This window comes from Trichomycterus rosablanca, chromosome 5 (assembly GCF_030014385.1).
Source record: "Trichomycterus rosablanca isolate fTriRos1 chromosome 5, fTriRos1.hap1, whole genome shotgun sequence".
NCBI classification, from domain to species: domain Eukaryota; kingdom Metazoa; phylum Chordata; class Actinopteri; order Siluriformes; family Trichomycteridae; genus Trichomycterus; species Trichomycterus rosablanca.
This window is the reverse complement of record NC_085992.1, coordinates 9,444,467-9,469,016: the sequence shown is the minus strand read 5'-3', so window position 1 is coordinate 9,469,016 and position 24,550 is coordinate 9,444,467. Positions and strand designations below refer to the sequence as shown.

At 38.1% G+C, this 24,550-nt stretch overlaps 1 protein-coding gene across 2 annotated transcripts in view; it reads left to right on the top strand.

The window, feature by feature from the left end:
• map4k5 (mitogen-activated protein kinase kinase kinase kinase 5) overlaps positions 1-24,550 on the top strand; it is a 45,087-nt gene that overhangs the window by 16,652 nt on the left and 3,885 nt on the right. The window contains exons 5-32 of one of the 2 annotated variants that reach the window (XM_062995632.1): positions 490-554; positions 817-872; positions 1,787-1,834; positions 3,838-3,880; positions 4,020-4,092; positions 4,268-4,399; positions 4,515-4,577; positions 4,658-4,739; positions 5,887-6,000; positions 6,265-6,340; positions 10,372-10,430; positions 11,184-11,251; positions 13,019-13,063; positions 13,629-13,668; positions 13,760-13,970; positions 15,070-15,099; positions 15,230-15,315; positions 15,721-15,762; positions 16,493-16,577; positions 16,673-16,752; positions 17,230-17,290; positions 18,393-18,507; positions 20,781-20,839; positions 21,006-21,109; positions 21,250-21,427; positions 22,016-22,084; positions 22,194-22,286; positions 22,952-23,022. In XM_062995632.1, coding sequence (XP_062851702.1) covers positions 490-554; positions 817-872; positions 1,787-1,834; positions 3,838-3,880; positions 4,020-4,092; positions 4,268-4,399; positions 4,515-4,577; positions 4,658-4,739; positions 5,887-6,000; positions 6,265-6,340; positions 10,372-10,430; positions 11,184-11,251; positions 13,019-13,063; positions 13,629-13,668; positions 13,760-13,970; positions 15,070-15,099; positions 15,230-15,315; positions 15,721-15,762; positions 16,493-16,577; positions 16,673-16,752; positions 17,230-17,290; positions 18,393-18,507; positions 20,781-20,839; positions 21,006-21,109; positions 21,250-21,427; positions 22,016-22,084; positions 22,194-22,286; positions 22,952-23,022 — 2,248 coding nt within the window. The remainder of the gene's footprint in view (positions 1-489; positions 555-816; positions 873-1,786; positions 1,835-3,837; positions 3,881-4,019; positions 4,093-4,267; positions 4,400-4,514; positions 4,578-4,657; positions 4,740-5,886; positions 6,001-6,264; positions 6,341-10,371; positions 10,431-11,183; positions 11,252-13,018; positions 13,064-13,628; positions 13,669-13,759; positions 13,971-15,069; positions 15,100-15,229; positions 15,316-15,720; positions 15,763-16,492; positions 16,578-16,672; positions 16,753-17,229; positions 17,291-18,392; positions 18,508-20,780; positions 20,840-21,005; positions 21,110-21,249; positions 21,428-22,015; positions 22,085-22,193; positions 22,287-22,951; positions 23,023-24,550) is intronic. The other variant, XM_062995634.1, reaches the window with a different exon arrangement.

The window sequence follows — 24,550 nt, the reverse complement described above, 5'->3', positions numbered from 1 at the left end:
GATGAAGGTTTAACTTTAACCTATAAAAAATAAGTGTATTTAATTGTAATAACTACATTTAAAAGAATTAAACATTAAAATAACATCAGAATTGATCTACTAAGTTAGAGGTTTATTCTTTGATTGATTATTTATTTGATCAATAAAACTTTATAAGCTATTTAAACCTAAACTGACCCACCATTAGATTACTATGAATTCAGCTTGCATTTAAGAAACCAAATATATAGTATGTGGCTGCATACTTGTAGGCCAGTCAAATGGCTTTGGGCACCTACAATTGGTATGCAGGCATCATAACTGGTCATTGGAGCAATAGAAGAAGGCTGAGTGATTCAACACCTCTTGTTTTCTCCAAGACTGTTTGGATAACCGGGCACTAGTGCATCGTTCACTTACGAAAGCGCTGGCAGTATATCATTTATTATACTTAATATTTAGAATAAGACTTGACCAGATTTTTTTTTTTTTTTATGTCTTGTGTTTTAGTCGAGAGAAGTTGTGGATTTGTATGGAGTATTGTGGAGGAGGCTCATTACAGGACATCTATCATGGTAACCTCTATCATAATTAAATAAACTCTTTTTTTAATGTGTATCAGTGTGGTTCTGTACTGACAGATTTTTCAGTAAAAAAGATTTCATTAAACAAGACTGTTAGCCAGACTGTTAATGTTAATAAATATTACTTAAAGTTTTTACACCTCTTTAAAACCCTGTTTACATGGAAATCAGTCAGACATAGTATTATTATTATTACATTATCACCTAGAAACATTTAATCTCAAACATTGTGGCTGTGTTTGTGTGTTCACAGTGACTGGTCCCCTAGCTGAGCCTCAGATTGCTTATGTGTCCAGAGAGACACTGCGGGTAAGATCTCACACAGCCAACAGTAACTGTCTTTTATTTTTGGATTTTTGGCTCATTATGTTTGGATTAACACTGATGATGTGATTAATGTTCCTTATTAGTCTGCACAGTAGCCATTAAATATGAAACCCTATTTGTAACCAGAGGCTGTATCATTAATAATAGCTACAGATTCAGATCACTGTGTTGTATTTTGTTCCATGACAAGTTCACACCTTTTTTGATGTATAGCAGGGCTTCTCAACTTGCAGTCTGCGACACACAAAGGTGTGACCTGCACGTTAATACAATTCGGCTATTATTACAATATCATTGTTGCATGTTGCATACTGGTCCACTACACCAGTATTTGTTCAATATTGTGTCACGTTGCTGCCCGGCCAATAAAAAAGATACTAAAGATAAAAACTGCGGTTGTATACCTGTCACACTTTATGGGCAGTGATAGCTCAGTGGTAAAGGTACCCTAACCCTCAATTGCTCAAAATCGTGTTCAGTCATAATTGTAAGTCGCTTTAGATAAAAGCGTCTGCTAAATGCCAAAAAAGGTTTAAAAAAATAATGTAAATGACAATGTTGCCTTTAGATGGATCCAATTTAAACTGCTTACTCAAGCCGCTCTAGCAGGCCGCTCTAGCAGACACTCAAACACTTAAGAAAGCGATATATTTGTTAGGTGGCATCTGTTACTGGGTCTTACTGATTAGTACAACTTATTTTAGTGCTTATGTTTGTCTATGGAGAGTTCAGGCTTGATCTCTCCATAGAATTTATCCCTTTTAAGCAATGAGTGTAACTAAAGTCCTGATGGCAGAACTTGCTAATTAAAAGTGGTGTTCACATACAGTTATTTTAAATCTTTTTAAATCTAAAGGGAGTGTCTGATGAAAGGTTTGTTTTTATTTACATTTCAGGGTCTGGAATATCTGCACTCCAAAGGAAAAATGCACAGAGATATCAAGGTACCTCCACTTCCATTGTGCTTGATATATTTAAATGTGTCATCACGGCTGGCTAAAGTTACAGTAACTTCTGTTAACCTCTTTCTGCTTCCTCTTTCTCTTGGTTAGTAAATTAGTAATCGAAGAGTGCTGTTCTTGTCTTTAGTAAAACAAAAAAAAGAAGTATGCACATGTTCAAAGCGTTCTCTCAAGATACAGCAAATTCGTAAATTCAGAATCCCTGTCCTGAAGACAAATTTATTTGTTTTTGTTTTTTTGTCATTGTGTGTTATGTATTATCCAGTTGTAGATCAGCTGTTAAGGTACTAGACTAGTAATCAAAAGGTTGCTGGTTAAAGCCCCATCACTGTCGCCACTGTTCAGCCCCTGAGCAAGACCCTTAACTCTCAATTAGTTGACTGTAATTAGCTACGTATAAGTTGCTTTGCATAAAGACATCTGCTGAATGCCATAAATGTATAAATGTTATACATACGTTTGGGACCCTTCCTCCTATTTAATGTTTTCTTTATTTTGTGAAAATAAGCTAACACCCTATGTACATGGAAGAAACCATTTAGGGTAAAATTACTTTTGCATGTTTGAAAGAAATTAACATAAATTGTGTCATGTTTGAAAGAAATTAACATAAATTGTGTCATGTTTGAAAGTTGTGATAGATGTAATGTTTTCCACATTTGCTACATTTAGCAAATACCCAGAAATTGTGCCATACATTTTGCATGGCATATTTTAGTTTGCTGTCTGTGAAGGATGTTAGCTTATTTTCACTTTTTTTAAAATGAGCAAAACAATGTTTCGGAACAGTGGTGTTTCCAAACTGTTGCTTAGGACTGCCTATGTCTGCATGTTCATAATTTTATAAACATTCACAAACATACAGATGCTGCTGTCTAATTTGTAATAATGGGTTTGGGTTATGAACATAATAGCAGGCATTGTGAAATGTTTGCTCTGACTATTGTAGGTATTTAGATGGTTTGCATTAGCTGTGAAATGTGGTTAAACAAGTGATGCCTGACTACTGGAACTTCTTCACACTATTGTCATGTGACTACTACCCTGAGTTGAATAAGGAATTGTTTTGAATGTAGAAATGTATATGCTTTGTTATAGATTTGCTTTTGAATGGACATAGTTGCAGTTTTTACTAATCAATCTACACTGAAAATGATTAAAAAAAATAAATAAATAAAAAATCTAATTTTATTCAGAACCTTCATCTACTGCTTTGTAGAAGCCCCTTTGGCCACAAGTACAGCTGCAAGTCTTGGCACAAAATACCCTTAGTAACTCATGGTGGTGGTAGCATTATGATTTGGGTCTGTTTTGTAATGACCGAGACTGAGGCTTTAGTCAAGGTGAAGTTAATTATGAACAGTTCCAAATATCAGTCACTTTTGTCAGAAACCTTCAGGCTGCTAAAAGCTGAAGATGATGAGAAACTTTACTTTTCAGTATGACAATGAGCCAAAACATATCAACAAATGAATGGCTTTACCAGAAGAAGATCAAAGTTTTGACTGGCTCAGCCTGTGCCCAGATTTTAATACAGTAGAAAATCTGTGGGGTGCACAAGTGCTACCTTGCAATCTGACAGATTTGGAGCACTTTTGCAAGATAGAGTGGGCAAAGATCGCCAAGTCAAGATGTGCCATGTTGATAGACTCCAACCCAAAATGACTGAATGCTGTTGTAAAATCTAAATATCTGATAAAATATCAGTTTAGGGGTGTGCATATTTATGTACCACATTGCAAGATTTTATTTTGTTTTTAATTTAGTTGTACAGATTATAGGTCACATTGAATGTGGAATTCAGTCAGAGATGAATCATCTTGGTCTCATTTTGACATGGCATTGTAACAGCAGTGTGTGACTTATATCCACTGTACATAATTCTGGTATTTGCTGTCTGTTGTATTATTTTAAAAGGTTCAATAACTTAGAATAAGTTATTAATTTTATGAGTCGGCAAACGTATTTTATTTCTTGTTCTGCAGGGGGCAAATATTTTGCTTACTGATAACGGAGATGTCAAACTAGGTAAGTCTGAAGTTTCTAGAAAAAAAGGTTTTTATATATTTTACATATTTGACATGATCACATTGTTTGTGTGGTTTGTTTATTGTATGTACAAGCTGTGTTACCTATTCACGCTCTAACGGTACCATGATGTTTTTAGCGGACTTTGGTGTAGCGGCAAAAATAACAGCCACAATTGCCAAAAGGAAATCCTTTATTGGCACCCCCTACTGGTAAGTGATGTTGTTTTGTTTGTAAGTAATACAAAAGGTCTGCTGTATCTATTGTCCTTTTATCCACCTGAATACTAAAATGATCTTAATCTTTAAAAATGCTTGCTATGCACAGTGGGTTAGAATGCCAGACTGAAGTGTTTGATCCTGTAAACATTCCTGTGTGTGCTTGCAGGATGGCCCCAGAAGTGGCAGCAGTAGAGAAGAACGGAGGCTACAATCAGTTGTGTGACATCTGGGCTGTAGGAATTACATCCATAGAGCTCGCAGAATTGCAGCCTCCAATGTTTGACCTTCACCCCATGAGGTACACCCAAAATGTTGATTTCATACATGGAAATTCTTTTCAAATGCACTAACTGTGATTAATTGCTGCATCCATATGTGTTATTGCAATGATCTTTATTTGTCTGTGTCTACAGAGCTTTATTCCTAATGTCCAAAAGCGGCTTCCAGCCACCCAAATTAAAAGACAAGCTCAAATGGTATGTGGGTCTTAATTGTGTAAGCTGCACATCTGTTCTTAATTGAAATCGTCTAATTATCGCTACTGTCTTGTTCTTAGGTCTGCAGCCTTCCACAACTTTGTAAAAATTTCTCTTACAAAGAACCCGAAGAAGAGACCCACAGCTGAGAAGCTGCTGACGGTACATGCTCTTTCTACTTCTGTAGTCTTTACTGATTTTTTAATTGAGGGGTGGGGATGGCTTATTCATATACTGGCTGTTGAATCTTAAATCCTCATTGGGTAGAATTTTGCTTTTAAAGTTTGTTTATTTCTTAATCCCACCTCTCCATTCGTGCATGTAAAACTACCTGCCATTTAAAACTTTTGTCTGCAAAGGTCTTTATAATCACTTTGATTTCCAGCATTTAGATTGGCTATGGATAAATGATGCAATCTCATGTTTTTTTGGCTTGAAATTGTATCATGTCAGCAGTCACTTCCATTTGTCTTTGGTTCTCTACAAGTGACTGGCTATGCATCAGTTTCAAATGTGAGCTCCATCTTCGCCTGTAGTTCAGCCCAGGGCCCTTGTTGCTCTCACTGACCTCAAAATAGCATTTATAACCTCATTTTAGCATAAAAGCTGCCTAAACTCTTAGACCCTATGTAATGTTTGCTTGTTTGTTTGTTTATTTATTAGGATTTTAACGTCATGCTTTACACTTTGGATACATTCATGACAGGAACGGTAGTTACTGCTTACACAAGGTTCATCCGTTCACAAGGTTATATCGAACACAGTCGTGGACAATTTAGTATCTCCAGTTCACCTCACTTGCATGTCTTTGGACTGTGGGAGGAAACCGGAGCACCCGTAAGAAACCCACGCGGACATGGGGAGAACATGCAAACTCCACACAGGAAAGACCCTGACCGCCCCACCTGGGGATCGAATTCAGGATCTTCTTGCTATGAGGTGACAGTGCTACCCACCTAGCCACTGTGCAGCCCCTCTATGTAATGTAATGAATACATCATCACATACATCTATGCATTAGTCAAAGACAAAAGAACTATTAATGTATTATAAGAAATACAAACACAATACTGCATATTTTTAAAAATTGGTGCAGAAAAAATACATAATGCAGAACCAGCTGCATTTCTTGTACTTATAAACACTATGCAATTGCTTTCAAACATTATTTTGTGGTGTTAAATCTGACATTCAATTGTTTTCAATCCCAGAAGAAATCCATGATTATATGATTTCAGTGAAGTGACTAAACAAAACAACTGTAGTTCTGATTTCCTGATGCTTGTGAATTTTGATTTTTTTTTTTTAGCATGTGTTTGTGGCGCAGCCATGTTTGAGTCGCAGACTCGCAGTGGAGCTGCTGGATAAGATGAATAACCCAGACCCTCCTGTCTACATGGAGAAAGACGATGATGACCTCGAGGTAATATGGCAATGTGTGAGAATGTGCTAGCTGGGTGTCCTGTGACAACACTCCTTTGTTTAATCAGTGTTTATAAGGCGGTTACAGTCAGTGCCATCTGTGTCTGACTGTGTAAGGCTTCTGTGGAGAAATGAACTTGCAGCCATACGCTCACATTCTCCTCCTTCACACAGTAAAACCCTGTTCTTTACATTTCTACTCTGAGCAGTGTAGCATTGTACTGTTACCCCTCTAACTGCAATCTTTCTCTCTTCCATCTTCCAGCTTCCAGCTCAACAGAAAACCATCCGTTCATCCCACAAGAACCCTCGAGCTGAGAAAACCCGCTCCGAGCTCGACTGTAAGTAATCAGCCACCACCTGCTATGTTGCATTTCCCATGTGTCTCTTCCTACTTGGCCTTACTCAGACCAGCCTGCATTCAGGTCATAGCTGCTGCCTTGATGCATTATTCTCAGTGGGAAGCAACTAAAATAGCTAATCAGCACTATTGGCTTCAATTTAGCACAACATAGGATCATCCTACAGAACTCACAACATATTTATCCATAGGCCATTGCTGCTGGCTCATACCGATCAATAAGGCAAAGTGCATCCTCCCTGTAGCTACAGACTGCCTTTCTGATGAATAAGTTTGATGGTTAAAATGCAAATACAGTCTCCACATTTCACAGCTCACTAGTCACCATGGTGTATTTTTCTCACAAAGTCATGCTAGATTTAGGGTGGAATTCAGTTCAGGGTTTTAAATGAGTGAGAATCAGTTTTTTCCACCATATATGAGCTTTGCTTCTGTCTACATCATATGAACTGTCATTGTTTGGCAAACTGGATCAAAGTTTAATCAGATTGCTAAGAGCCACCAGTGCCTGATTTCAGGGGGTTTGATTCCTGGGCTAGGCTTACAAATGCAGAAGGCACATGACATTACATGGACACATCAATTCACCCTTAGTGCTGGTCCCAAGCCCGGGTAAATAGGAGGTTTGTGTCAGAAAGAGCATCCGGCATAAAAACTGTGCCAAATTAAAAATGCTGTCGAATAATTTGCTATGAAGACGGGCAAAAGAATCATTCACTGGAATCCACCCAAATAATTTGACCATTGTTTTATATCTATTTTAGGCCCATCAGCACTTAATATGATATTAACAACAAAAAATGATACCTCACCCACCCAGATCTGCCTGAAAAAGTTACTTGTCAAAGTAAAAAAAAGTCAGGGTGTTACTGGGATTCTCCCTTTAGCCATTAACTGGAGAAACATCCCTTACGATAAAAATAGTAAATGTCTTTAGTGACATACACAAACTGAACATGCAAAACCATGTTCAGTTTGTTCAGGTAAAAGATTCAGGAGTATTCGGTGCAGGACCACCAGGTTCTGTAACAGTTTTTTCCCCCAAGCCATTAGACTACTGAACTCCTAACACTTTTGGACGATTTCAAGGAAAATACTGAGCCACATACCATCTGTGCACTCATTATCTACCCTTACAAATATGTATATGAACAATTTTTAACTCCACAAGTCACTTTATTTATATTTTATTCATGCTGCTATTTTATAGGTATGTATATACAGTATATGTAGATGAACATTTTTGTATCTATACCATATACCTTTATTTAATATTCCTGCTGCTACTTTTCTATATACCTCTATCCTTTTTTTTTTTTATCCTGTGCTGCCACCTATCACATACTTTAAAATTTATATCTGTGCTGCTATATAATTCATTGATATATTTTATATCTAAATCCTGTGATACTATGTATCAATAATTTTCTCGCTTACTCTGTATATTCCGTGCGAGCCAATTTTGTTCTGTGTACACTTGTGTATAATGAATGACAATAAAGTTTGTCTTAGTCTAATCAACTGCTTTTACAGCTTCGTGTGCTATGATTAAAAGGCACAAAGAAAATGCATTCAAATGTCAGATTTTTCCTATTGAATTGTACACAGATTGGGACTTTAGGTTAGTCACTCTATGTGGGAGCAGCACATTTACTTGCATTCAAAAGCAATAACATTTCTACTAGACTGGCCTATGACCTGAAAATCTCATTACTGCATCATTTATTTTACCTTTGCATAGCTTAGCAAGATGGGTATCTTAGCTTTGTTTCAGTATTATACTGCAAGAACGTTCCTGAATCAGCCTCTCGTGTTTGAAAAGGGCTCAACCACAAATTTCTACAGGTTATACTGCACAAAAGGCCAGGTCAGAGCGCAGAACTAAATGGTGTCTTTGAGCTTGTGTAGGTGCCCTGGGAAATGTATAGAAAGGAGGTATATGTTCTGTTTTGTGCAGTGTGAACAGTGTATGTATCTGTCTTGCTATTAGAATGTATATGCAACACCATCTGTGTAATTAGAATGCTGTGGTTTTCAGTTTCTCATGTAAAAGGAAGTCCGTAGCAAAGACCTGCATGTGGTTTAAATGCTGAAGCAATGCTCGAAATAAAGCTGCACTTACCATTAAAATCATCGGTGTCTGATTAGATAAAAATTGTGTTTAAACCTTCAGCTGCAAAACCTCTTCTGCTTTTACTGCTTTAGAGTTTCTTTCTCACATCCTCACATACACGTAAAACACAGCAGTTACTGAGTGTGCATATACAGTTGGTTAGATATTCTTTTGTTTGGCTGAGAAAGGTGAGTGTCTATAAGATTGTGTTCTAAAAAGAAGAAATGAAATTGCAAATTAATTTTCATATAGACCATCTAGGGTGTCTGAAGTTGCTGTGAATACACTTTGAATGATCGTTCCAGTTTTCCTTGGTAAAACAAGTTTCCCTGGCATCACTAGCAAAAGGCTAGATGTTTTAAAGAAGCTTAGGAATTACAGTGTAGCAAAGCTGAGATTCAATCTCTGATATATCAGCTCTGGTGTGCTATATACATTAAAATGGTCACTGTTTTTTTGCACAGTATAACTTAATGACATCCAAGACGAAATGTCAGTTTATTAAAATGATTTAAGTGACCACAGCTACACACAAACAAGTCCAACCTTTTCTGAAAAATGTTTGGACACCTAATCTAGACTTTTCTTTTGGTATTCTATTTATTTGGTTCTTTTGTATGTTTAGACAGCTGTCTGATGTATCTGAAAAGAAAGGCTCTGATATTTGTTATTTGTTATTGTCTGTTATTTGTCCATATCTGCTCATGTGTGTGTTATCTGTAAGGGTGTGCAGGAGTTCAGCCAGTCTCCAGCCCTACATGGTTATGCACAGTGTGTTGCTGACGCACTTAACGCGTGTGTGTGCGCGTGTGTGTGTTATGTCACTGTGGATCAGTCGGTGCTCTGTTACATGGTTCCACATTGTGGTGAAAAGGTGAAATTGCATTGTTGTTCTGCAGAAGAAGAGGCTGGGTGGACGAGCTCTCAGTACTGCTCTAATCATGCATTCGATTTTTAATTAAGCACTTAAGATCTTGTTATTCGTTGTAAATTAATTTAAAGACATGAAGCTAATAGAAAACTACTGTTTAAGCTAAATCGATGCAATTCTTAGCTGTTTTAATTTAGTTTGTCATGATATCGGAACTAAGCAAAACTAATGGAAACATTTTAGCCTTGTTGAGGGATTTTTCCCCCGGTCATCCTGGACTAAAATACAAATTAAAAAATATTGATCACTTGGTCTGCACTTGTTGGCAGATGTAAGGGATGCAGTAGTAAAATGTACAGTAATACCTCCCCTAACATCATTAATTTGTTTTATGACTTATGAAATAAACGATCTAGACACCTTATAAACCCTTGTAACTAATCGCATAACCTAGCTATTACAAGTCAATCGATAGTTTAACGTTTTTACTTTTGTGTCTTTTAAATGTCTTTTTAATACATTTATGTATTTTAATTGGGGCTGATGTGAAAAAAAACAACAATATTTTTAACTGATTGGTGATGTTGACAAATATTAAATTCACAAATTTAATGCAACCAAGACACTCCAAAGAACAAAATGGAACTGTGGGTATTGAACATCATGTAAATGATTTTTTAATACATTTTATACATTTCATTGTTTTATATATTTTAACATTTGAATCAATTAGGTCAGAGGTCGAAATGACTTAAGTGGATGTACATTTACATTTACATTTTTAGCATTTAGCAGACGCTCTTATCCAGAGCGACTTACAGAAGTGCTTCTATAGTGAACATTTCATTTCTCAAGTTTAGGAAAACAACAGTCAAAGAACACAAATCTGCTAAAACCTGTTAGAACCAAAGTGCTTTTTTTTTTTTTTTTTTTTTTTAAATGGAAAAGAGTGGAACAAAATGTTATTCCAGGTTATTCCAGGATGTATTACTGTTTTATGTTGATGTTATGTTTCTTTGTGTTCTAGTCGATAAGCTGAAGTTTGAGCCTCCTCGCGTGAAGGAAACAGAAGCACGTGTGGAAATGGTGAGTGCAAAAACAGAAGAACCCAGTGTATATAACATTTCACATGCTTACATTTTTGTAGCAATACTATCTAACCTGAAAGTTATACACATATGCCATGGACCCAAAAGTATTTGGACACCTCTTCCAGTTTATGTTCACTTCGTGTCGCAGTGGGTCTGGTTTTCCTGGAATTACTGGGTACACACCTTGAACCAGATGCCAATTTATTACGGGACCTCAGCCCCATAAAACACCTTAGAATTGTTCCTGTAATTAATTGGAAGCAGTTTTTAGCGATCTCACAATCTAATCTAATGGAAAAGTGAACATGTGTTATCTCCAAACCTTTGGTAACATAGTGTGTGGTATTTGACTAACAGGGGCGGCATGGTGGCTAAGTGGGTAGCACTGTTGCCTCACAGCAAGAAGGTCCTGGTTTCGATCCCCAGTTGGGGCAGTCCGGGTCCTTTCTGTGTGGAGTTTGCATGCTCTCCCCGTGTCTGCATGGGTTTACTCCGGGTGCTCTGGTTTCCTCCCACAGCCCAAGGACATGCAAATGAGGTTAATTGGAGATGCTACATTGTCCAGGACTGTGTTTGATATAACCTTGTGAAGTGATGAAGCTTGTGTAATGAGTAACTACCGTTCCTGTCATGAATGTAACCAAAGTGTAAAACATGACGTTAAAATCCTAATAAACAAACAAATTTGACTAGCATGCCAAATTATGAATCAGTATGATGTTTTTCATGATGTAACGTCTCTGTGCAGGATGTAACCAAAGAGAATGAGTTCTCCTCTCAGTGGAGCCCATTTGGTGAAAGCGGAGTCTCCCCTAGGTAACTATAGAAATGGTCAGCATGGAAACTGTAATCAAGATGCCTAGACCCTCCCTCCCAGCAGGGGGTGTCTAGTCACTACTTAATGACACAACACTCCTGTTTTTTCAAGTCTTCTGTGGTAAATAGGTTTATGCATGTGATTTACAGCACTCATTAACCAGTCCTCCTCTGTGTCTGAGATTGCAAGCTCATGTTTGTCCTGGTTTTTCGGCCTGTTTGTTGACCTTTGTTACTGTCTTTACTTCTACTCCTGTGATTTTCTTCTTTTCCTTGGTCGCTCCCATTCATCTCCAATATAGAAGACTTCTGAAAAGTGTGGAGGAGGAGTTGTTTATACGGTACAGCATGATCTGTGTGCATGCGTGTAGTTTAGTGCTGCCTGTAGGTTGTTCTGTCTACCCTTCCATGTTGAAGAAATTTTTCTTTTAAAGTTTTTGCAGTAAAAGGCTGCAATATTTATTTAGTAAACTAAACAAAACCAAAGAAGGGCTTTCAACAGTGAATCATGTGAATCATTCTAGTCAGCATACTTGGTTTGACTTGATCAGTTTAATGCCCAATGCCCTTCCTGGCACAACCCTCCTTATTTTATCTGGGTTCGGGACCAGGTTATTCTACATGATACAAATATTTGGACATAAGGATAACTGCAATGTGTATATTTGGCAGTGGTTTCACATTACCACATTTTCTATACAGGTTCACAGTTCCTGTTGGCTGGTGGCTGTGCCTCTCATTGTCCTATATAGGAGTGGGTTTATACCTTAATATTAAACGTCATGTATAAAATTCACAGTTCATATGTTCAATTAAATCAATTCCTAGATGAATATAATTTACAATTCTTAATTGTTTCTCAAATTGAAATTGTACAAAGCAGTTTTGCTCAGTTTTTTAAAGATGAGCTGTGCTGTTTTTGGACAGTTTATTAGTTTCAATAGTGTAGTCATACTGCACTGTAAAATATAGAGCTAGTCTACCATTTAATGTATTTTTATCAGTGGATGGTATATGTAATATCGCCTGTAATAAACGCCTACTTTCCTCTATTATTGTCAGCAGTGGTATCTAAGCGTTTATACAGTAGGATTTAAGTGTTTTATGCTCAAATCACACTTAGATGCTTTTACACTTAAAGCTTTTCCTAACAATACTACTGTGGTTATTATAAGATGAGTTCTTCTTTTATACTGGATTATGATGCAAAATACCCACATTATTTCTGTTATAAAGTCACAGTTTTATGCAAGCAAAGGTAAACATGCAGTCAGACTCCTTACTGACACAAAACCGCTTTTTTTGTATTTTTCCCTCTCTGTTGCTCCTATATTTATGGGATGCCACAGCGGATCTGTTTCAGTTATCCCCCCCAGGACATTAGCCAGTCATGTCTATGCAGCTGCCTGACTGGCTGGTAGCACCGCTGAGATTCAGCCCTGGATCTCAGCAGTAATGGGCTAGCTCACTTTACTGATGTGCCATCCAAGCGCCCTCTGTTTGTCAGTTTTATGTGTAATTTAATAGGTTTAAATGATACAAGCGTGGAAGTTCCTGTCCAGGTTAGAAATGCAGCATGTTTTCTATATATGTGAAGGCAGGTGAGGCAGGGTGAGGATGTGTCTGATATCAGCACTCTCACTCTGTACTGCTTTTTTGTGTAAGAGATAGCTACTGTGACTCATAGTTTGGAAAAGTACAAAGATAATCACTGAATAAGTTCTTGTTCTCTCTTTCTCATCGCCTCTTTATTGTTGTGTTCTGTAGGGGATATAAGACACCACTAGAGGATGCCTTTGAGGAAGTGGATTTGTAAGTTTGTCTTTTAATGATTTAAGTCGGTAGTCATGCAGCCAGCAATTGCACTCTTTCTTATATACATATCATACATACACACAGCTCCATACATGCAGGCCAAAGATCTGAGACCCCACTAATGAAAATGCTTTTATTTTGCATTATCTCCATAGATTTTAGAACTCAGAACCAGTATTTATTTGTCACTGTCTTATTAAAAAAAAATAGGCCAACAGTGTTTACAAATGAGCGTCTGGTGAGTAGATCAAATCCCCATACGGAAATTCCTCTGAGCATGTGCTTCAAAGGAAGGATTTGAAATAAGCAGTAACAAACAATATAATAATTTTATAAACAATTAAAACCTTTGTAAAAGGAAACTGAAATGCACAGGTTCACAAAAGTGCTTACTTGCTTTATGTGGTGCCAGATACTTTGAAATTGTGTTATTTAGAAGAATTAACTTTTCACCAAATCTGCTTTTTGCTTATGTTTTGTTATGAAAAACAAACATGTTCACTAGTGTTTTCAGACTGTTGGTGCCCACTCTACCTAACTTTTCTTTTACATTTTCCCTTAGATCCACTCTTAAACGTGTGCCCCCACCTCTTCCTCCTAAGGTAAGTGTTTTTAGTTTAATGTCTGTGCTTATAATGTATAATGTGTGTGTGTGTGTGTGTGTTGTGGCTAACAATGCCTCTTACTCACTAGCCACCTATTCAAAACAATGCATCTGATGATCTGGGTTTGAGTGATGGATGTTCAACGGTTAAGCGCTTCCCAGACTCAGATAATGGGCCAGTAAAAACACCCCACAGGCAGAGCACACCAGAGAGGGGCAATAGGATGGAACAGACACAGTCTGCCTACCTGTCTTCCAGTGTGAGCAGCCCTGGACAGCTCTCACATGCCACAGAACACGGTAACTAAATGCATCATTACAAAATAACATTTTTGCATAATTTTATCATAGCTGTATCACCTGATGCTCTTTGTAAGCTTATGGTACAGATGTAATGGCCGCATCAATTTGTATGTTTATACACAGGATGTGTATTGTTAGGCTGTTTCTATCTGTCAACATTGCCCTATTGCTATTAGTTGTAGTTTTAATAAGAATAAAACAATTATAGGTATTGACAGGTAGCCATGACAACTCCTCTGAAAGTCACAAAAAAGACATAGAAAGAAGCATTTATGTTTCTGGCCTTGGTTTTAGCTTGTGTGCATGACCTCACAATATTAAAGAGTCAGAATATTACTTCACAATATTAACTTTTTGGACATCATGGGTCTCATTATGTTTCATTTATGGCAAAAAGCAATATGTCATTTTATACTAAACTGTTGTGATAAGAATGAATTCTACTCTATTCCCGATTTCTAACAACAGTGTGAGGTCTTCTGTCTGTGAGCCAAAGAAAAATAATGCAGCAGGCCAGTGACCTAAAATAATCTAAAACATTAAATCACTTTCTGAATCATTTAAGCGACAAATAAAAAATTAACATTTTTTAAACAATTTCTGGCCTGAGTTGGTCAGGAAGGAACGGTCAAGTAACGCAGTGGCAAATGCCCCTGTTCCAAGTTTGTTTGGAGAATATTGCAGCCATGAAATTTAGCATGAGCACATGTATGGGGAATAAAATCAAAGCCTGTTAGAAACATGACATAAAAATTCTGTATTTGTACTTTTTATATTGAAATGCACAAAAAGATTTGTTAATCATTGCTGTCTGTTTTTAATGACATTTTTCTTACTGTCCCAACTTTTTTTTTAATTGTGTTTGTCGACACTTTTAACTGGAGACAATTCTGCCAAAGGTGGTGGGGCATTTCACTTAAGATAGATCTGCATAGAACTGTTTTAAAACTGTTTTTATGTCTGCACGTGTGGGCCTCTTTATAGCTCTCTTCGGCTTTTAGCTAGACTGGTCTATTCTTTTTGGGTGTAGTATTGCTTATATCTCTCTTCCTCTAACCTTGCATTTCCTGTGTCTACATTTCCTTCTGTCCTCAAGCTCCTCTCTCCCTTAATTCCAAACCAGCAGGTAAGACTGCAGCACTACTGCTTTCTTTTCTTTACTGTATCAGTCAGATTTCCTCTACTCTATTCAATCAAATTCTGACTTTGTCCTGTGAGTGTGCTTTCATAACATCTTGCTCTCTTTTTCTTTAAAGATAATGACTCTGGGGACTCTGTGAATGGAGACACTCCCAGATCACCACCCGGCCGGCCACAGAAGAAAGAAAAGAAAGAATTCCCTGTGAGTGTGTTTGTGTGTTACTGTATAGGGGAGTCATTGAGAGGGAAAGTGTTTGTCAATATAGCGCACATTCGTGAATAGTAAAAGAGGTGGGGTTGATGAGAGACAGAGAAGAGAAACTGGTTAGGCAATGTAAGCAGATTTCCTAAAAAACCATTACAGTTATCCCTATTTTATATGTATACAAATTGAACTATGCACACAATTATAAAAACTTAAAGCTTATGTATCAACATGACCTCAGACTGCTAAACTCTAAGCACAATTCCATTTGTTTTCACTCAAATAATATTTGATCACAGTTTTGCAAATATCTGAACATAAATTTCATTATTTAACACATGTTGGAAACCTAAACTGTAAAACGTGTTACACTGAATAAACTGCTCTATTGTTTACTTACAGAAGCCAGCGATTAATGGCCTGCCGCCAACCCCTAAAGTCCTGGTGAGTGCTAACTTCCTTTTTCCTAAGTTTTCCTTATGGCAAGTATAAGTGATATCTTCCCTCAGTGTGCGAAACATACATCACTGTATGGCCACAAGTATGTGGACACCCATGAGGTTAGGTCTTTTGGCTACAACCATTGGCAAAAGGTGTGTAAAAACAATTATATTTAATACATTATATGCTACCAACTTTATGGTATAAGTTTGGGGGCGCCTATTTGGTGTGGTCTTAACAAAGCCCTGACCCCAACTAAACAATTTTGGGGCAATAATTAGATTGAGAGAAATATGGGGGAGCAGTTTGGCAGTAAAAGTTTGTTAGTACCAGTTTGATACCACATAAAATTTACTATTAAAATACTATTAAATACAATATTTTATTTATAAACCATTATAATAGAACTATATTGTAAATAAATGTTTTAAAACATCAAACATGTCCAAGTATTTGCACTTTAGTCATAATTTTTCTGTTACCATGCCATTGTGTATGCTGAGCCTCCATGCCCGTGATGCAGTGTCTCCACCGATTAGTTACTTGTTAGATGTCTCAGTCCAGGTAACACATATTTAACCGGATATCGAATAACCCACTTAAATTTAGACCTGATCTGCCCAATTGCAGTCAGCGTGTTCTACTGAAAACTGAAACACACACCCATCAGCACAAAGCTATACAGTGTTTTACTACAAAATTCTTTTGTTGCAAATCTTTTGTGTGTGTTTAGATGGGCGCATGTTTCTCTAAAGTATTTGATGGCTGTCCTCTTAAAATCAACTGTGCCACTTCATGGATTCATCCAGAGACCAAAGGTAACTACCTTAGAGTGTTATCTTGTATAAGTGGTGCCTGTGTCTGTGTGTCTGGGATGAACTCTCATAACTGTAGTGTGTTTCTGTGTGTTTAGATCAGTACTTGATCTTTGGGACAGAGGATGGGATCTACACTCTTAACTTGAATGAGTTACATGAGGCCACCATGGAGCAGGTACTGCCTGACTTTTAGTCTTCTCTTCTTTCTTTATATCAGTTATGTGGTAGGCCAGTGGTACCTTAGCGGTTAAGGTACTGGGCTAGGAATCAGAATGGGGCTGGTTCAAGTCCCACCACCAAGTTGCCACTTTCTGGCCTTTAAACAAGGCCCTTAACCCTCAATTGCTTGAATTATAAGTCAGTTTGGATAAAAGTGTCTGCTAAATGCCGTAAATGTAAATGTATGTGTAGGTTTTTCTATCACGTGGAGGGGGTAAGGCAAATTTCTGAGTTTTAATCCTCCTGCTGTCAAATTGACTGCTGGACAAAAAAGACCAGTTTACCTGCATCAGAAAACCGGTTGATAAACGGAGAAATTTGCTTTAGGTCGTGGTTCATTTGCCTTGTGTCAAGTTTATTTAGTTGAACTGTAACCCTACAAAGTTCTGTGAGGGGCTAGACTGTTTAGTGTCTGTTAATGTGTTTTTTTCAGTTGTTCCCACGCAAATGTACGTGGCTCTACGTTATAAATAATACCCTCATGTCATTATCAGGTAAGTGCTTTAAATACACTTGGAACTCTCAAATGCTAACCTACCATGCCTGTGTCTTTCTTTCAAAATATTGTAAATAGTAGAAACGTGTGATTGCGCTGTTTAATACAGCCATTGATGCAAAGCAGAGTTTAATTCACACTTCACAATATACAGCAATATACGTAATGAGGCATCCCTGCTTGAACACTTTCCCTGCTCTTTACAGACACATAGCCAATTCAGTGTCTGTGTAGGCGCCTGGCCGGTCGAAAGTACCTCTACGTACCTCTACATGTGTCACACCTGATATAAAAGTAGTTTTATCAGTTTTTAAACACTTAAGTATTTGATTCTGGCCTCCCCAAAATCACTTGGCGCTATACAGTAAAACACCCTGGATGGATACTATTCCATTCTGTGGTCTGGTCCATTCCCTCATTTTCAGCCATAGTCAATCATGTCTGTATGTAGATGCCTGACTGGCTGATAGCTTAGGATTTGATTCCTGGAACCTAGCAGTAGTGGATTAGTGCAAATTATTGCTTTTCTGTTAATCAAATTGATAATTAGTGATCTTAAAAGCCTCATTAGCAGATCCGTAAAGCGTGTTTTGAATTCTGGATGGACGTTGCACTCATCCTCAAGTTGATCATGTCACTGTGTGTCATACCTGCTTCTTGCTGCTGTCTTTTACTGATTGTCATTGTGCAGTAGCAACATGATTACTATCTTTTTTTCCTCTTATTGCACATTTTCTATCCTGTCCTCTCTGATCATGGCTGATCTCACTGCCTGCTGACTGCTTTACCGCCTAAATCACCATAATCAGAAGGTAAAAGCACTCTTACACATTCATGTTCAGAGCGCCCCATCATTTTCCTTACTGTTCCCACTTCATACCCACACTTACAGTTTTATGCTTATCTGATATCACCTTCTCTTCCTTTAATCATTGCTAGACATTCATGTTGTAAATACATGTCATTGTGCACATCCTAGCTTGCTATATTTGTTTCTGACTCTGGTTTATTAGCAGAGAGATCTGGAGACACAAACTATGGCTGTTATTTTTCTCAGACAAATGCCTGTGGTGTGTAATTCATTGCATATCTTGTCTCAGGGAAAACCTTCCAGCTGTACTCTCACAATCTGATTGGCCTGTTTGAGCAGCTTAAAAAACCTGGACTCGCTGCACAGTTCCAGACACACCGATTTCCTGATAAGATTCTACCCAGGTACTCGCATGATAACATTACACATTTTTACGTACACTCATACAAATGTTTTTGGTTTCCAGTGTAAATCTGTGTCTTAGAGCCTTGGCTTGAACCCATAGGTAATGTCAGCTCAGCTTACATCTAACTGTATTTGAACTCAGTGTTATACATGATGTCAGTTTTGTTTAGTACCAGTCAGTCATACTTAAGGACACACACCTCCCTACTGACAAGGTGCTGCCCCAGCCCACCCCCTGTTTTTAAAAACATGATACTGTTTGTTTAAACTGGACTTGTGCCTCAGATCAACAACTGCACATTTATTTATGTTTGTTCCACTTTCCAATCATGAGAGAGAGAGCATATACCAATGATATAACTGGCCAAAATTATGTGAACACCAGAACATACAGTATCAAAACCATGGGCATTAAAATGGAAACAATTCTGTCCACCCCTTTTTGCAACAGCCTCTTCAGGGAAGGCGCTCTAGATTGTGTTGGAGTGTTTCTTTGGGAACTTGTGCCCACAAGTCAAAAAGATCATTTGTGAATTCAGGTACTGATTTGAAACAAATAGGCCTGGCTCACAATTGGTCTTGCAGTTCAACCCAAAACTGTTTGGTGAGGATGCAATAAGGGTTTTTGGGTGGTGTTGCCACAAAGTTTAAAGCATGTAATCAATAAGTCCCATAAGTAAGCCAGGAATTATTATATAAGTTATTATATAAGTCCACTGTAATATATATTTGAATAATCCAGCCATCACTATTTAAGAAGGAGAAACTAATTGCATGAGAGCAGGTAACATGTAGAGATGCATGAGTACCGATACTGGTATCGGGTATTTGCCCGATACCGCGCTCATTAACTCAACAAACGAGGCTCAGATACTAAACATCCGATACCGTGTGCCTAGTGCACGTTGCTGCGTTATGCCTAGTTCACACTACACGATTTTTGCCCTGCAAAAATATCTGATCTGAGATGTGCGACTGGGAATGAGTGACATGTCGAACAGCCAATGAGAACACAGGATACGGTGTGAGGGGAAACGCAGGAGAGGAGTGTAAACAGGTGGGACAGGGGGATAATATAGTTTATATCAGAATACACCGGCACACACACACACGTTTTACAGTATTTCTGACCTGATCGTTCTCTACAAAACATAACAACAAAACACCAACATTGCAAAAATATTTATTAACCTTCAACTCACTACAGAACAATCCATGCTGTTCGTGTTGCCAAATCCACTCAGATTCATTTATTTTTCCTCCTTGATTTCATCACATCAGCGCACAAACACTTTGATCACTCGCTACTTGTTGATGTGCATTTTTGGATGTGGTATCATTAAACTTCTCGTCACTTCTCACGTGTGTTTTTGTTTAAAAAAAAAACGGTATTCTAAATAGGTATTGGTATCGGTATCGGTATCGGCAAGTACAAAAATACATGTACTTGTACTCGTACTCGGTTGGGGAAAAAATGTTATCGATGCATCCCTAGTAACATGCATAAAATAATAAATTAATAATAAAAATTAGTGCTCTAATGTTAAATTAGTCTTGCAGCAGTGCAAAAGCATGCATCTGTACAGCCTTACTAGAATTCTTGAGGCTTTTAAAGTTTTACTGTGTACTTTGCGATGACCATCCTAACAAACTGGCCAGTCGTTTTTTTATTTAAAAACATATTTAAAGCCGCTCAGGTGGCGCAGCGGTAAAAAGAAACGCTCTGCAACCAGGGCTGGATTCTGAGAAGCGTCGTATCGAATCCAGCCTTGCTTTACCGGTTCGAAGCTGAGTGGCTATATGAGCAACGATTGGCCGGTTGCTCATGTGGGGGGTGGGACAAAGAACCGGATGTGGGTCTCTCTCTGTCAGAATGCGATTGCGTTCTCTGCCGGCTGATTGGAGGCGCTTACACAGAGATGGGAGGGGGTGCCCTTAGGGTGTGTCTCTCCGCATGCAACGCTAGGTGGCGCCAGACTCGTCAATATGTGGGTGGCAAAGATGCATCTGGCTGCTGCTCGTGTTTCGGAGGGGATACGGGTTAGCTTCAATCACCTCCGTCAGGGCAGGGTTCGGCATAGACAGAGAGGAAGCACGATGCTAATTGAACAATTGGATGCGCTAAAAGGGGAGAAAAAGGGGTAAAAAAAAAAAAAACTAAAAAAAAAAACATATTTTAAAAAATCTGTGCTCTGTTTTCTAATACACTTGTCCAATTTTCATGCATTTATTGTTTGTTGTTTTTTTTCTTTTTCTTCTTGTAAACAAATAGGCGATTTGCCCTGACCACCAAGATTCCTGATACAAAGGGGTGTCATAAGTGCTGCATTGGTATACAACATTACCCATTTATTCTCCTACTAATACACTTGCAAACACTTTAAATCAAAACTGTTTATAGTAGTAAAATATCCAGACACACTTGATTATTAAAACTTTGGCACAGATACAGCACAGCTTAATACCTCTCACATGTCTGTTTTTCCCCTTTTTTTAGTGCGTAATCCGTACAAAGGCCATAAGTACCTGTGTGGAGCATTGCAGTACGGCATCGTTCTGTTACAGTGGTACGAACCAATGCAGAGATTTATGCTTATAAAAGTGAGTAACAAATACACACCATGATATGCAGATAGTCACCAACATCTTCACACACAACAGGAAACATGCTCAAGCAGTATGTGTTTACAGATTGGCAATAGACACAGCATGTTAAACATCTGACTTTATCTCTTCTGCAGCATTTTGATTTCCCATTACCGAGTCCTCTGCGCGTGTTTGAGATGTTAGTGGTCCCGGAGCAGGAGTATCCCATGGTGTGCGTGGCGGTCAGCCAGGGCACAGAGCCTGGCCAGGTTGTCCGCTTTGAAACTATCAACCTTAACTCCTGTTCCTCCTGGTTTACTGAGATCGGCTCAAGTAAGGCACGCACAAGCACATAACCATTTTCCACAGACGTGTTGCTGAGTGTGTTCACAGAGCTGACATGTGACATGTTTCGCTGACAAACATATTTTAAGAACTGGTCTGTTTCTCCATTTGGAAAAGAACAAAACCATGACATAATCAGATGGGGCTGATCTTCAATGTGGAACCTTAAAATAGATATTTGGGTGGTCACATGAAGCCTAGCATGGCTCTCCATATGTGATACGGCTCTGTGTGGGAACCCAGCGCTGGCAGGTGACAAGAAGTGGCCACAGATTGGACAAGTCGGAGGGGGCGTGTGGTGATTAGACTCTCTTGATCAGATTAGGGGTTGTACAAGCGACAGCAGATATACAACCGGGAATTGGAAACAACTAAATTAAGTGGAGAAATTTAGGAAGAAGAAAGGTTTTATCTGCTGTGAAAAAATGGAAGTGGTTCCAGATTCAGCATCAGCAACAAGTCTGTGGAAAAGTGCACGTATCCATATGCAGCACTCACAGTTTCAACTGTTTTTGCTTTTATGATTGACTATATTACACACAAACTTTGGCTCCCCTCTCTTGCTTGTGCTTTTAGCTGCGAATCAGGTCGATGCTATTCACGTCACTCAGTTGGAAAGAGACACTGTGCTTGTGTGTTTGGACAGTAAGTATGACATCATATTAATACAAGAATTGTTAATCTACTTCATGCAGTAGTAAATGTTTATTGTGTGTGTGTGTGTGTGTGTGTGTGTGTGTGTGTGTACCTACAGAAAATCTAAAGATTGTGAATCTGCAGGGGAAGCTTAAGTCCAATAAGAAACTGGCTTCTGAGCTCAGCTTTGAGTTTTGCATCGGTTCTGTGGGTAAGACCCTGGAAGACCTTTATTTATTAGTGTGTTTTTACAAACCCTGTTTCTGGAAAAGTTGGGACATTATCTAAAATGTTACAAAAACAAAATCTGAGATTTTTTTTTTTATTTATTTATCTGAGAAAATGACAATGAAATGATTTCCAATGTTTTCACTGACCAACTTAAGTGTATTTTGTAAATGTAGACAAATGTGAAATTTGGTGTCTGCAACACTAAAAAAAAAAGTTGAGACAAGGCATGTTAACCATCCTTACATCAATGTTCCTATTAATTTCACTGGTCGTTTTTGCTTTGTACAAGTCTTCAGCTGCTCAACATTACATAGTTGCTTTTGTCTGATTCTCCCCTTCATGATGCACTGTACATTTTTAATAGGAGTCAGATCTGGACTGCAGACAGGCCAGTCCAGCACATGCAGTCTGTGCTTATGAAGCCACGCTGTTGTAGCATGAGCAGATTAACACTTAAAGTCTAATTGGCGCTCAGGTGGCGCAGCGGTTGAACATGCTAGCACACCAGAGCTGACATCTCGAACTTATTGGTCTAATCTCGGCTCAGATTCTTGTTGTTTGCACTTCACAAATTGTTCCAACTTTTCTGAAAATGGAGTTTTTAGTTGTAAATGGGGATTTAATTTGTTTGTGTTTATGTGGTAGTGTGTCTACAGGACAGTGTTTTGGCTTTCTGGAAACATGGTATGCAGGGGAAGAGCTTCAAATCTAACGAGGTATAGTCTTTCAACAAGTGTGTACTCATGAGCCAGTCTCCTCTTGTCCAATATCAAAGGCATTATAGCCTTTACTAATCACTTCATTTAGGCTAGTGGTAAATTCAGGTTTAAAACATACTTGTTCAACATGGACCACTTATAGCTCTTGCTTTTAAATCAACCGTTTATTATTTCCAATAAATTGTTTTATTAATGTTATTTACCATCTGTAATTCTTATTAATTGTCATTTAATGGGTTTATATGGCATGTTCTGAGACTTGAAATGCCTTATAATTGATTAAATTTAACATGCATCATATATTTTAATGTGTGTCAAAAAGGTTGTTTGACTATTTAGCTATGCATGTCTTGGCTAATCAACTACATCTCTGGCTAGGGTGTTGCATTTGATCTTAGGTTGTTCTAATGATTTGTCAGTGGGTGTGGATGGGTGTGCTGGTAGGTGTTCAAGGGGTCATGTTCACCTGATCACCATCTCTCGAACAATAAAAGATCAGGGATCACCTAGAGGTGAACCCCTCTTTATGAAAGCCAATAGCCTGTGTATATTGTATGCTGTGAATGCATGAATATGAAAGTCTGCTATACAGAGCTAATGTAAAATTGATGTCTAATCAGAAAGTGGCAGCTACTCAAAGAAAGCAATTAAATTATTCAGCTGTTTTTGTCCACTCTGACAAGCCGTCAGCACCCTCGCTGTTCCAGGCTGTGCACCTGACTGTCAGAGGGAACAGCAGATCATAGCAGAATCCTGTCAGGTGTTATATCAGCACTGTTAGCTGGTGTAATTGCCTGTGTGTGCACTCATTGTGAATTTCATGCTGTGCTGCGCTTGGCTGTCACTAAAGGACGTTTAGACTGGTGTCTGATTACATTGCACTGGAAGATAATCAAATATAAATATAGAAACAAAACAACTCGATGTTTATTCATTTTTACTAAATGAATATGAATAACTGTACACTTTCAGAAGATGCTGAATTTATGAAGTTTGGTTAAAAAGTCGACTTGGTGTACCATCTATAGTTTGCCATTAGTCTTAATAAAGCTCGTCTGCTTTTTTCATGGTGCAAATATGCAAGTTTTAAGTAGATGCAATGTCTTAAACACTTTCATAAAAAAAATTATTAACACACCAACATATTGTCGACCCTGGATCTAATAAATGTTTGTTATATCCAAATCTGTCAGTGTTTCATAATAATCAGAGAGCATGCTTATATATACTGATCAGCCAAAACATTAAAACCACCACCTTGTTTTTGCACTCACTGTCCATTTTATCAGCTCCACTTACCATATAGAAGCACTTTGTAGTTCTACAATTATTGACTGTAGTCCATCTGTTTCTCTACATACTTTTTTACCCTGCTTTCACCCTGTTCTTCAATGGTCAGGACCCCCACAGGACCATCACAGAGCAGGTATTATTTGGGTGGTGGATCATTCTCAGCACTGCAGTGACACTGACATGGTGGTGGTGTGTTAGTTTGTGTTGTGCTGGTATGAGTGGATCAGACACA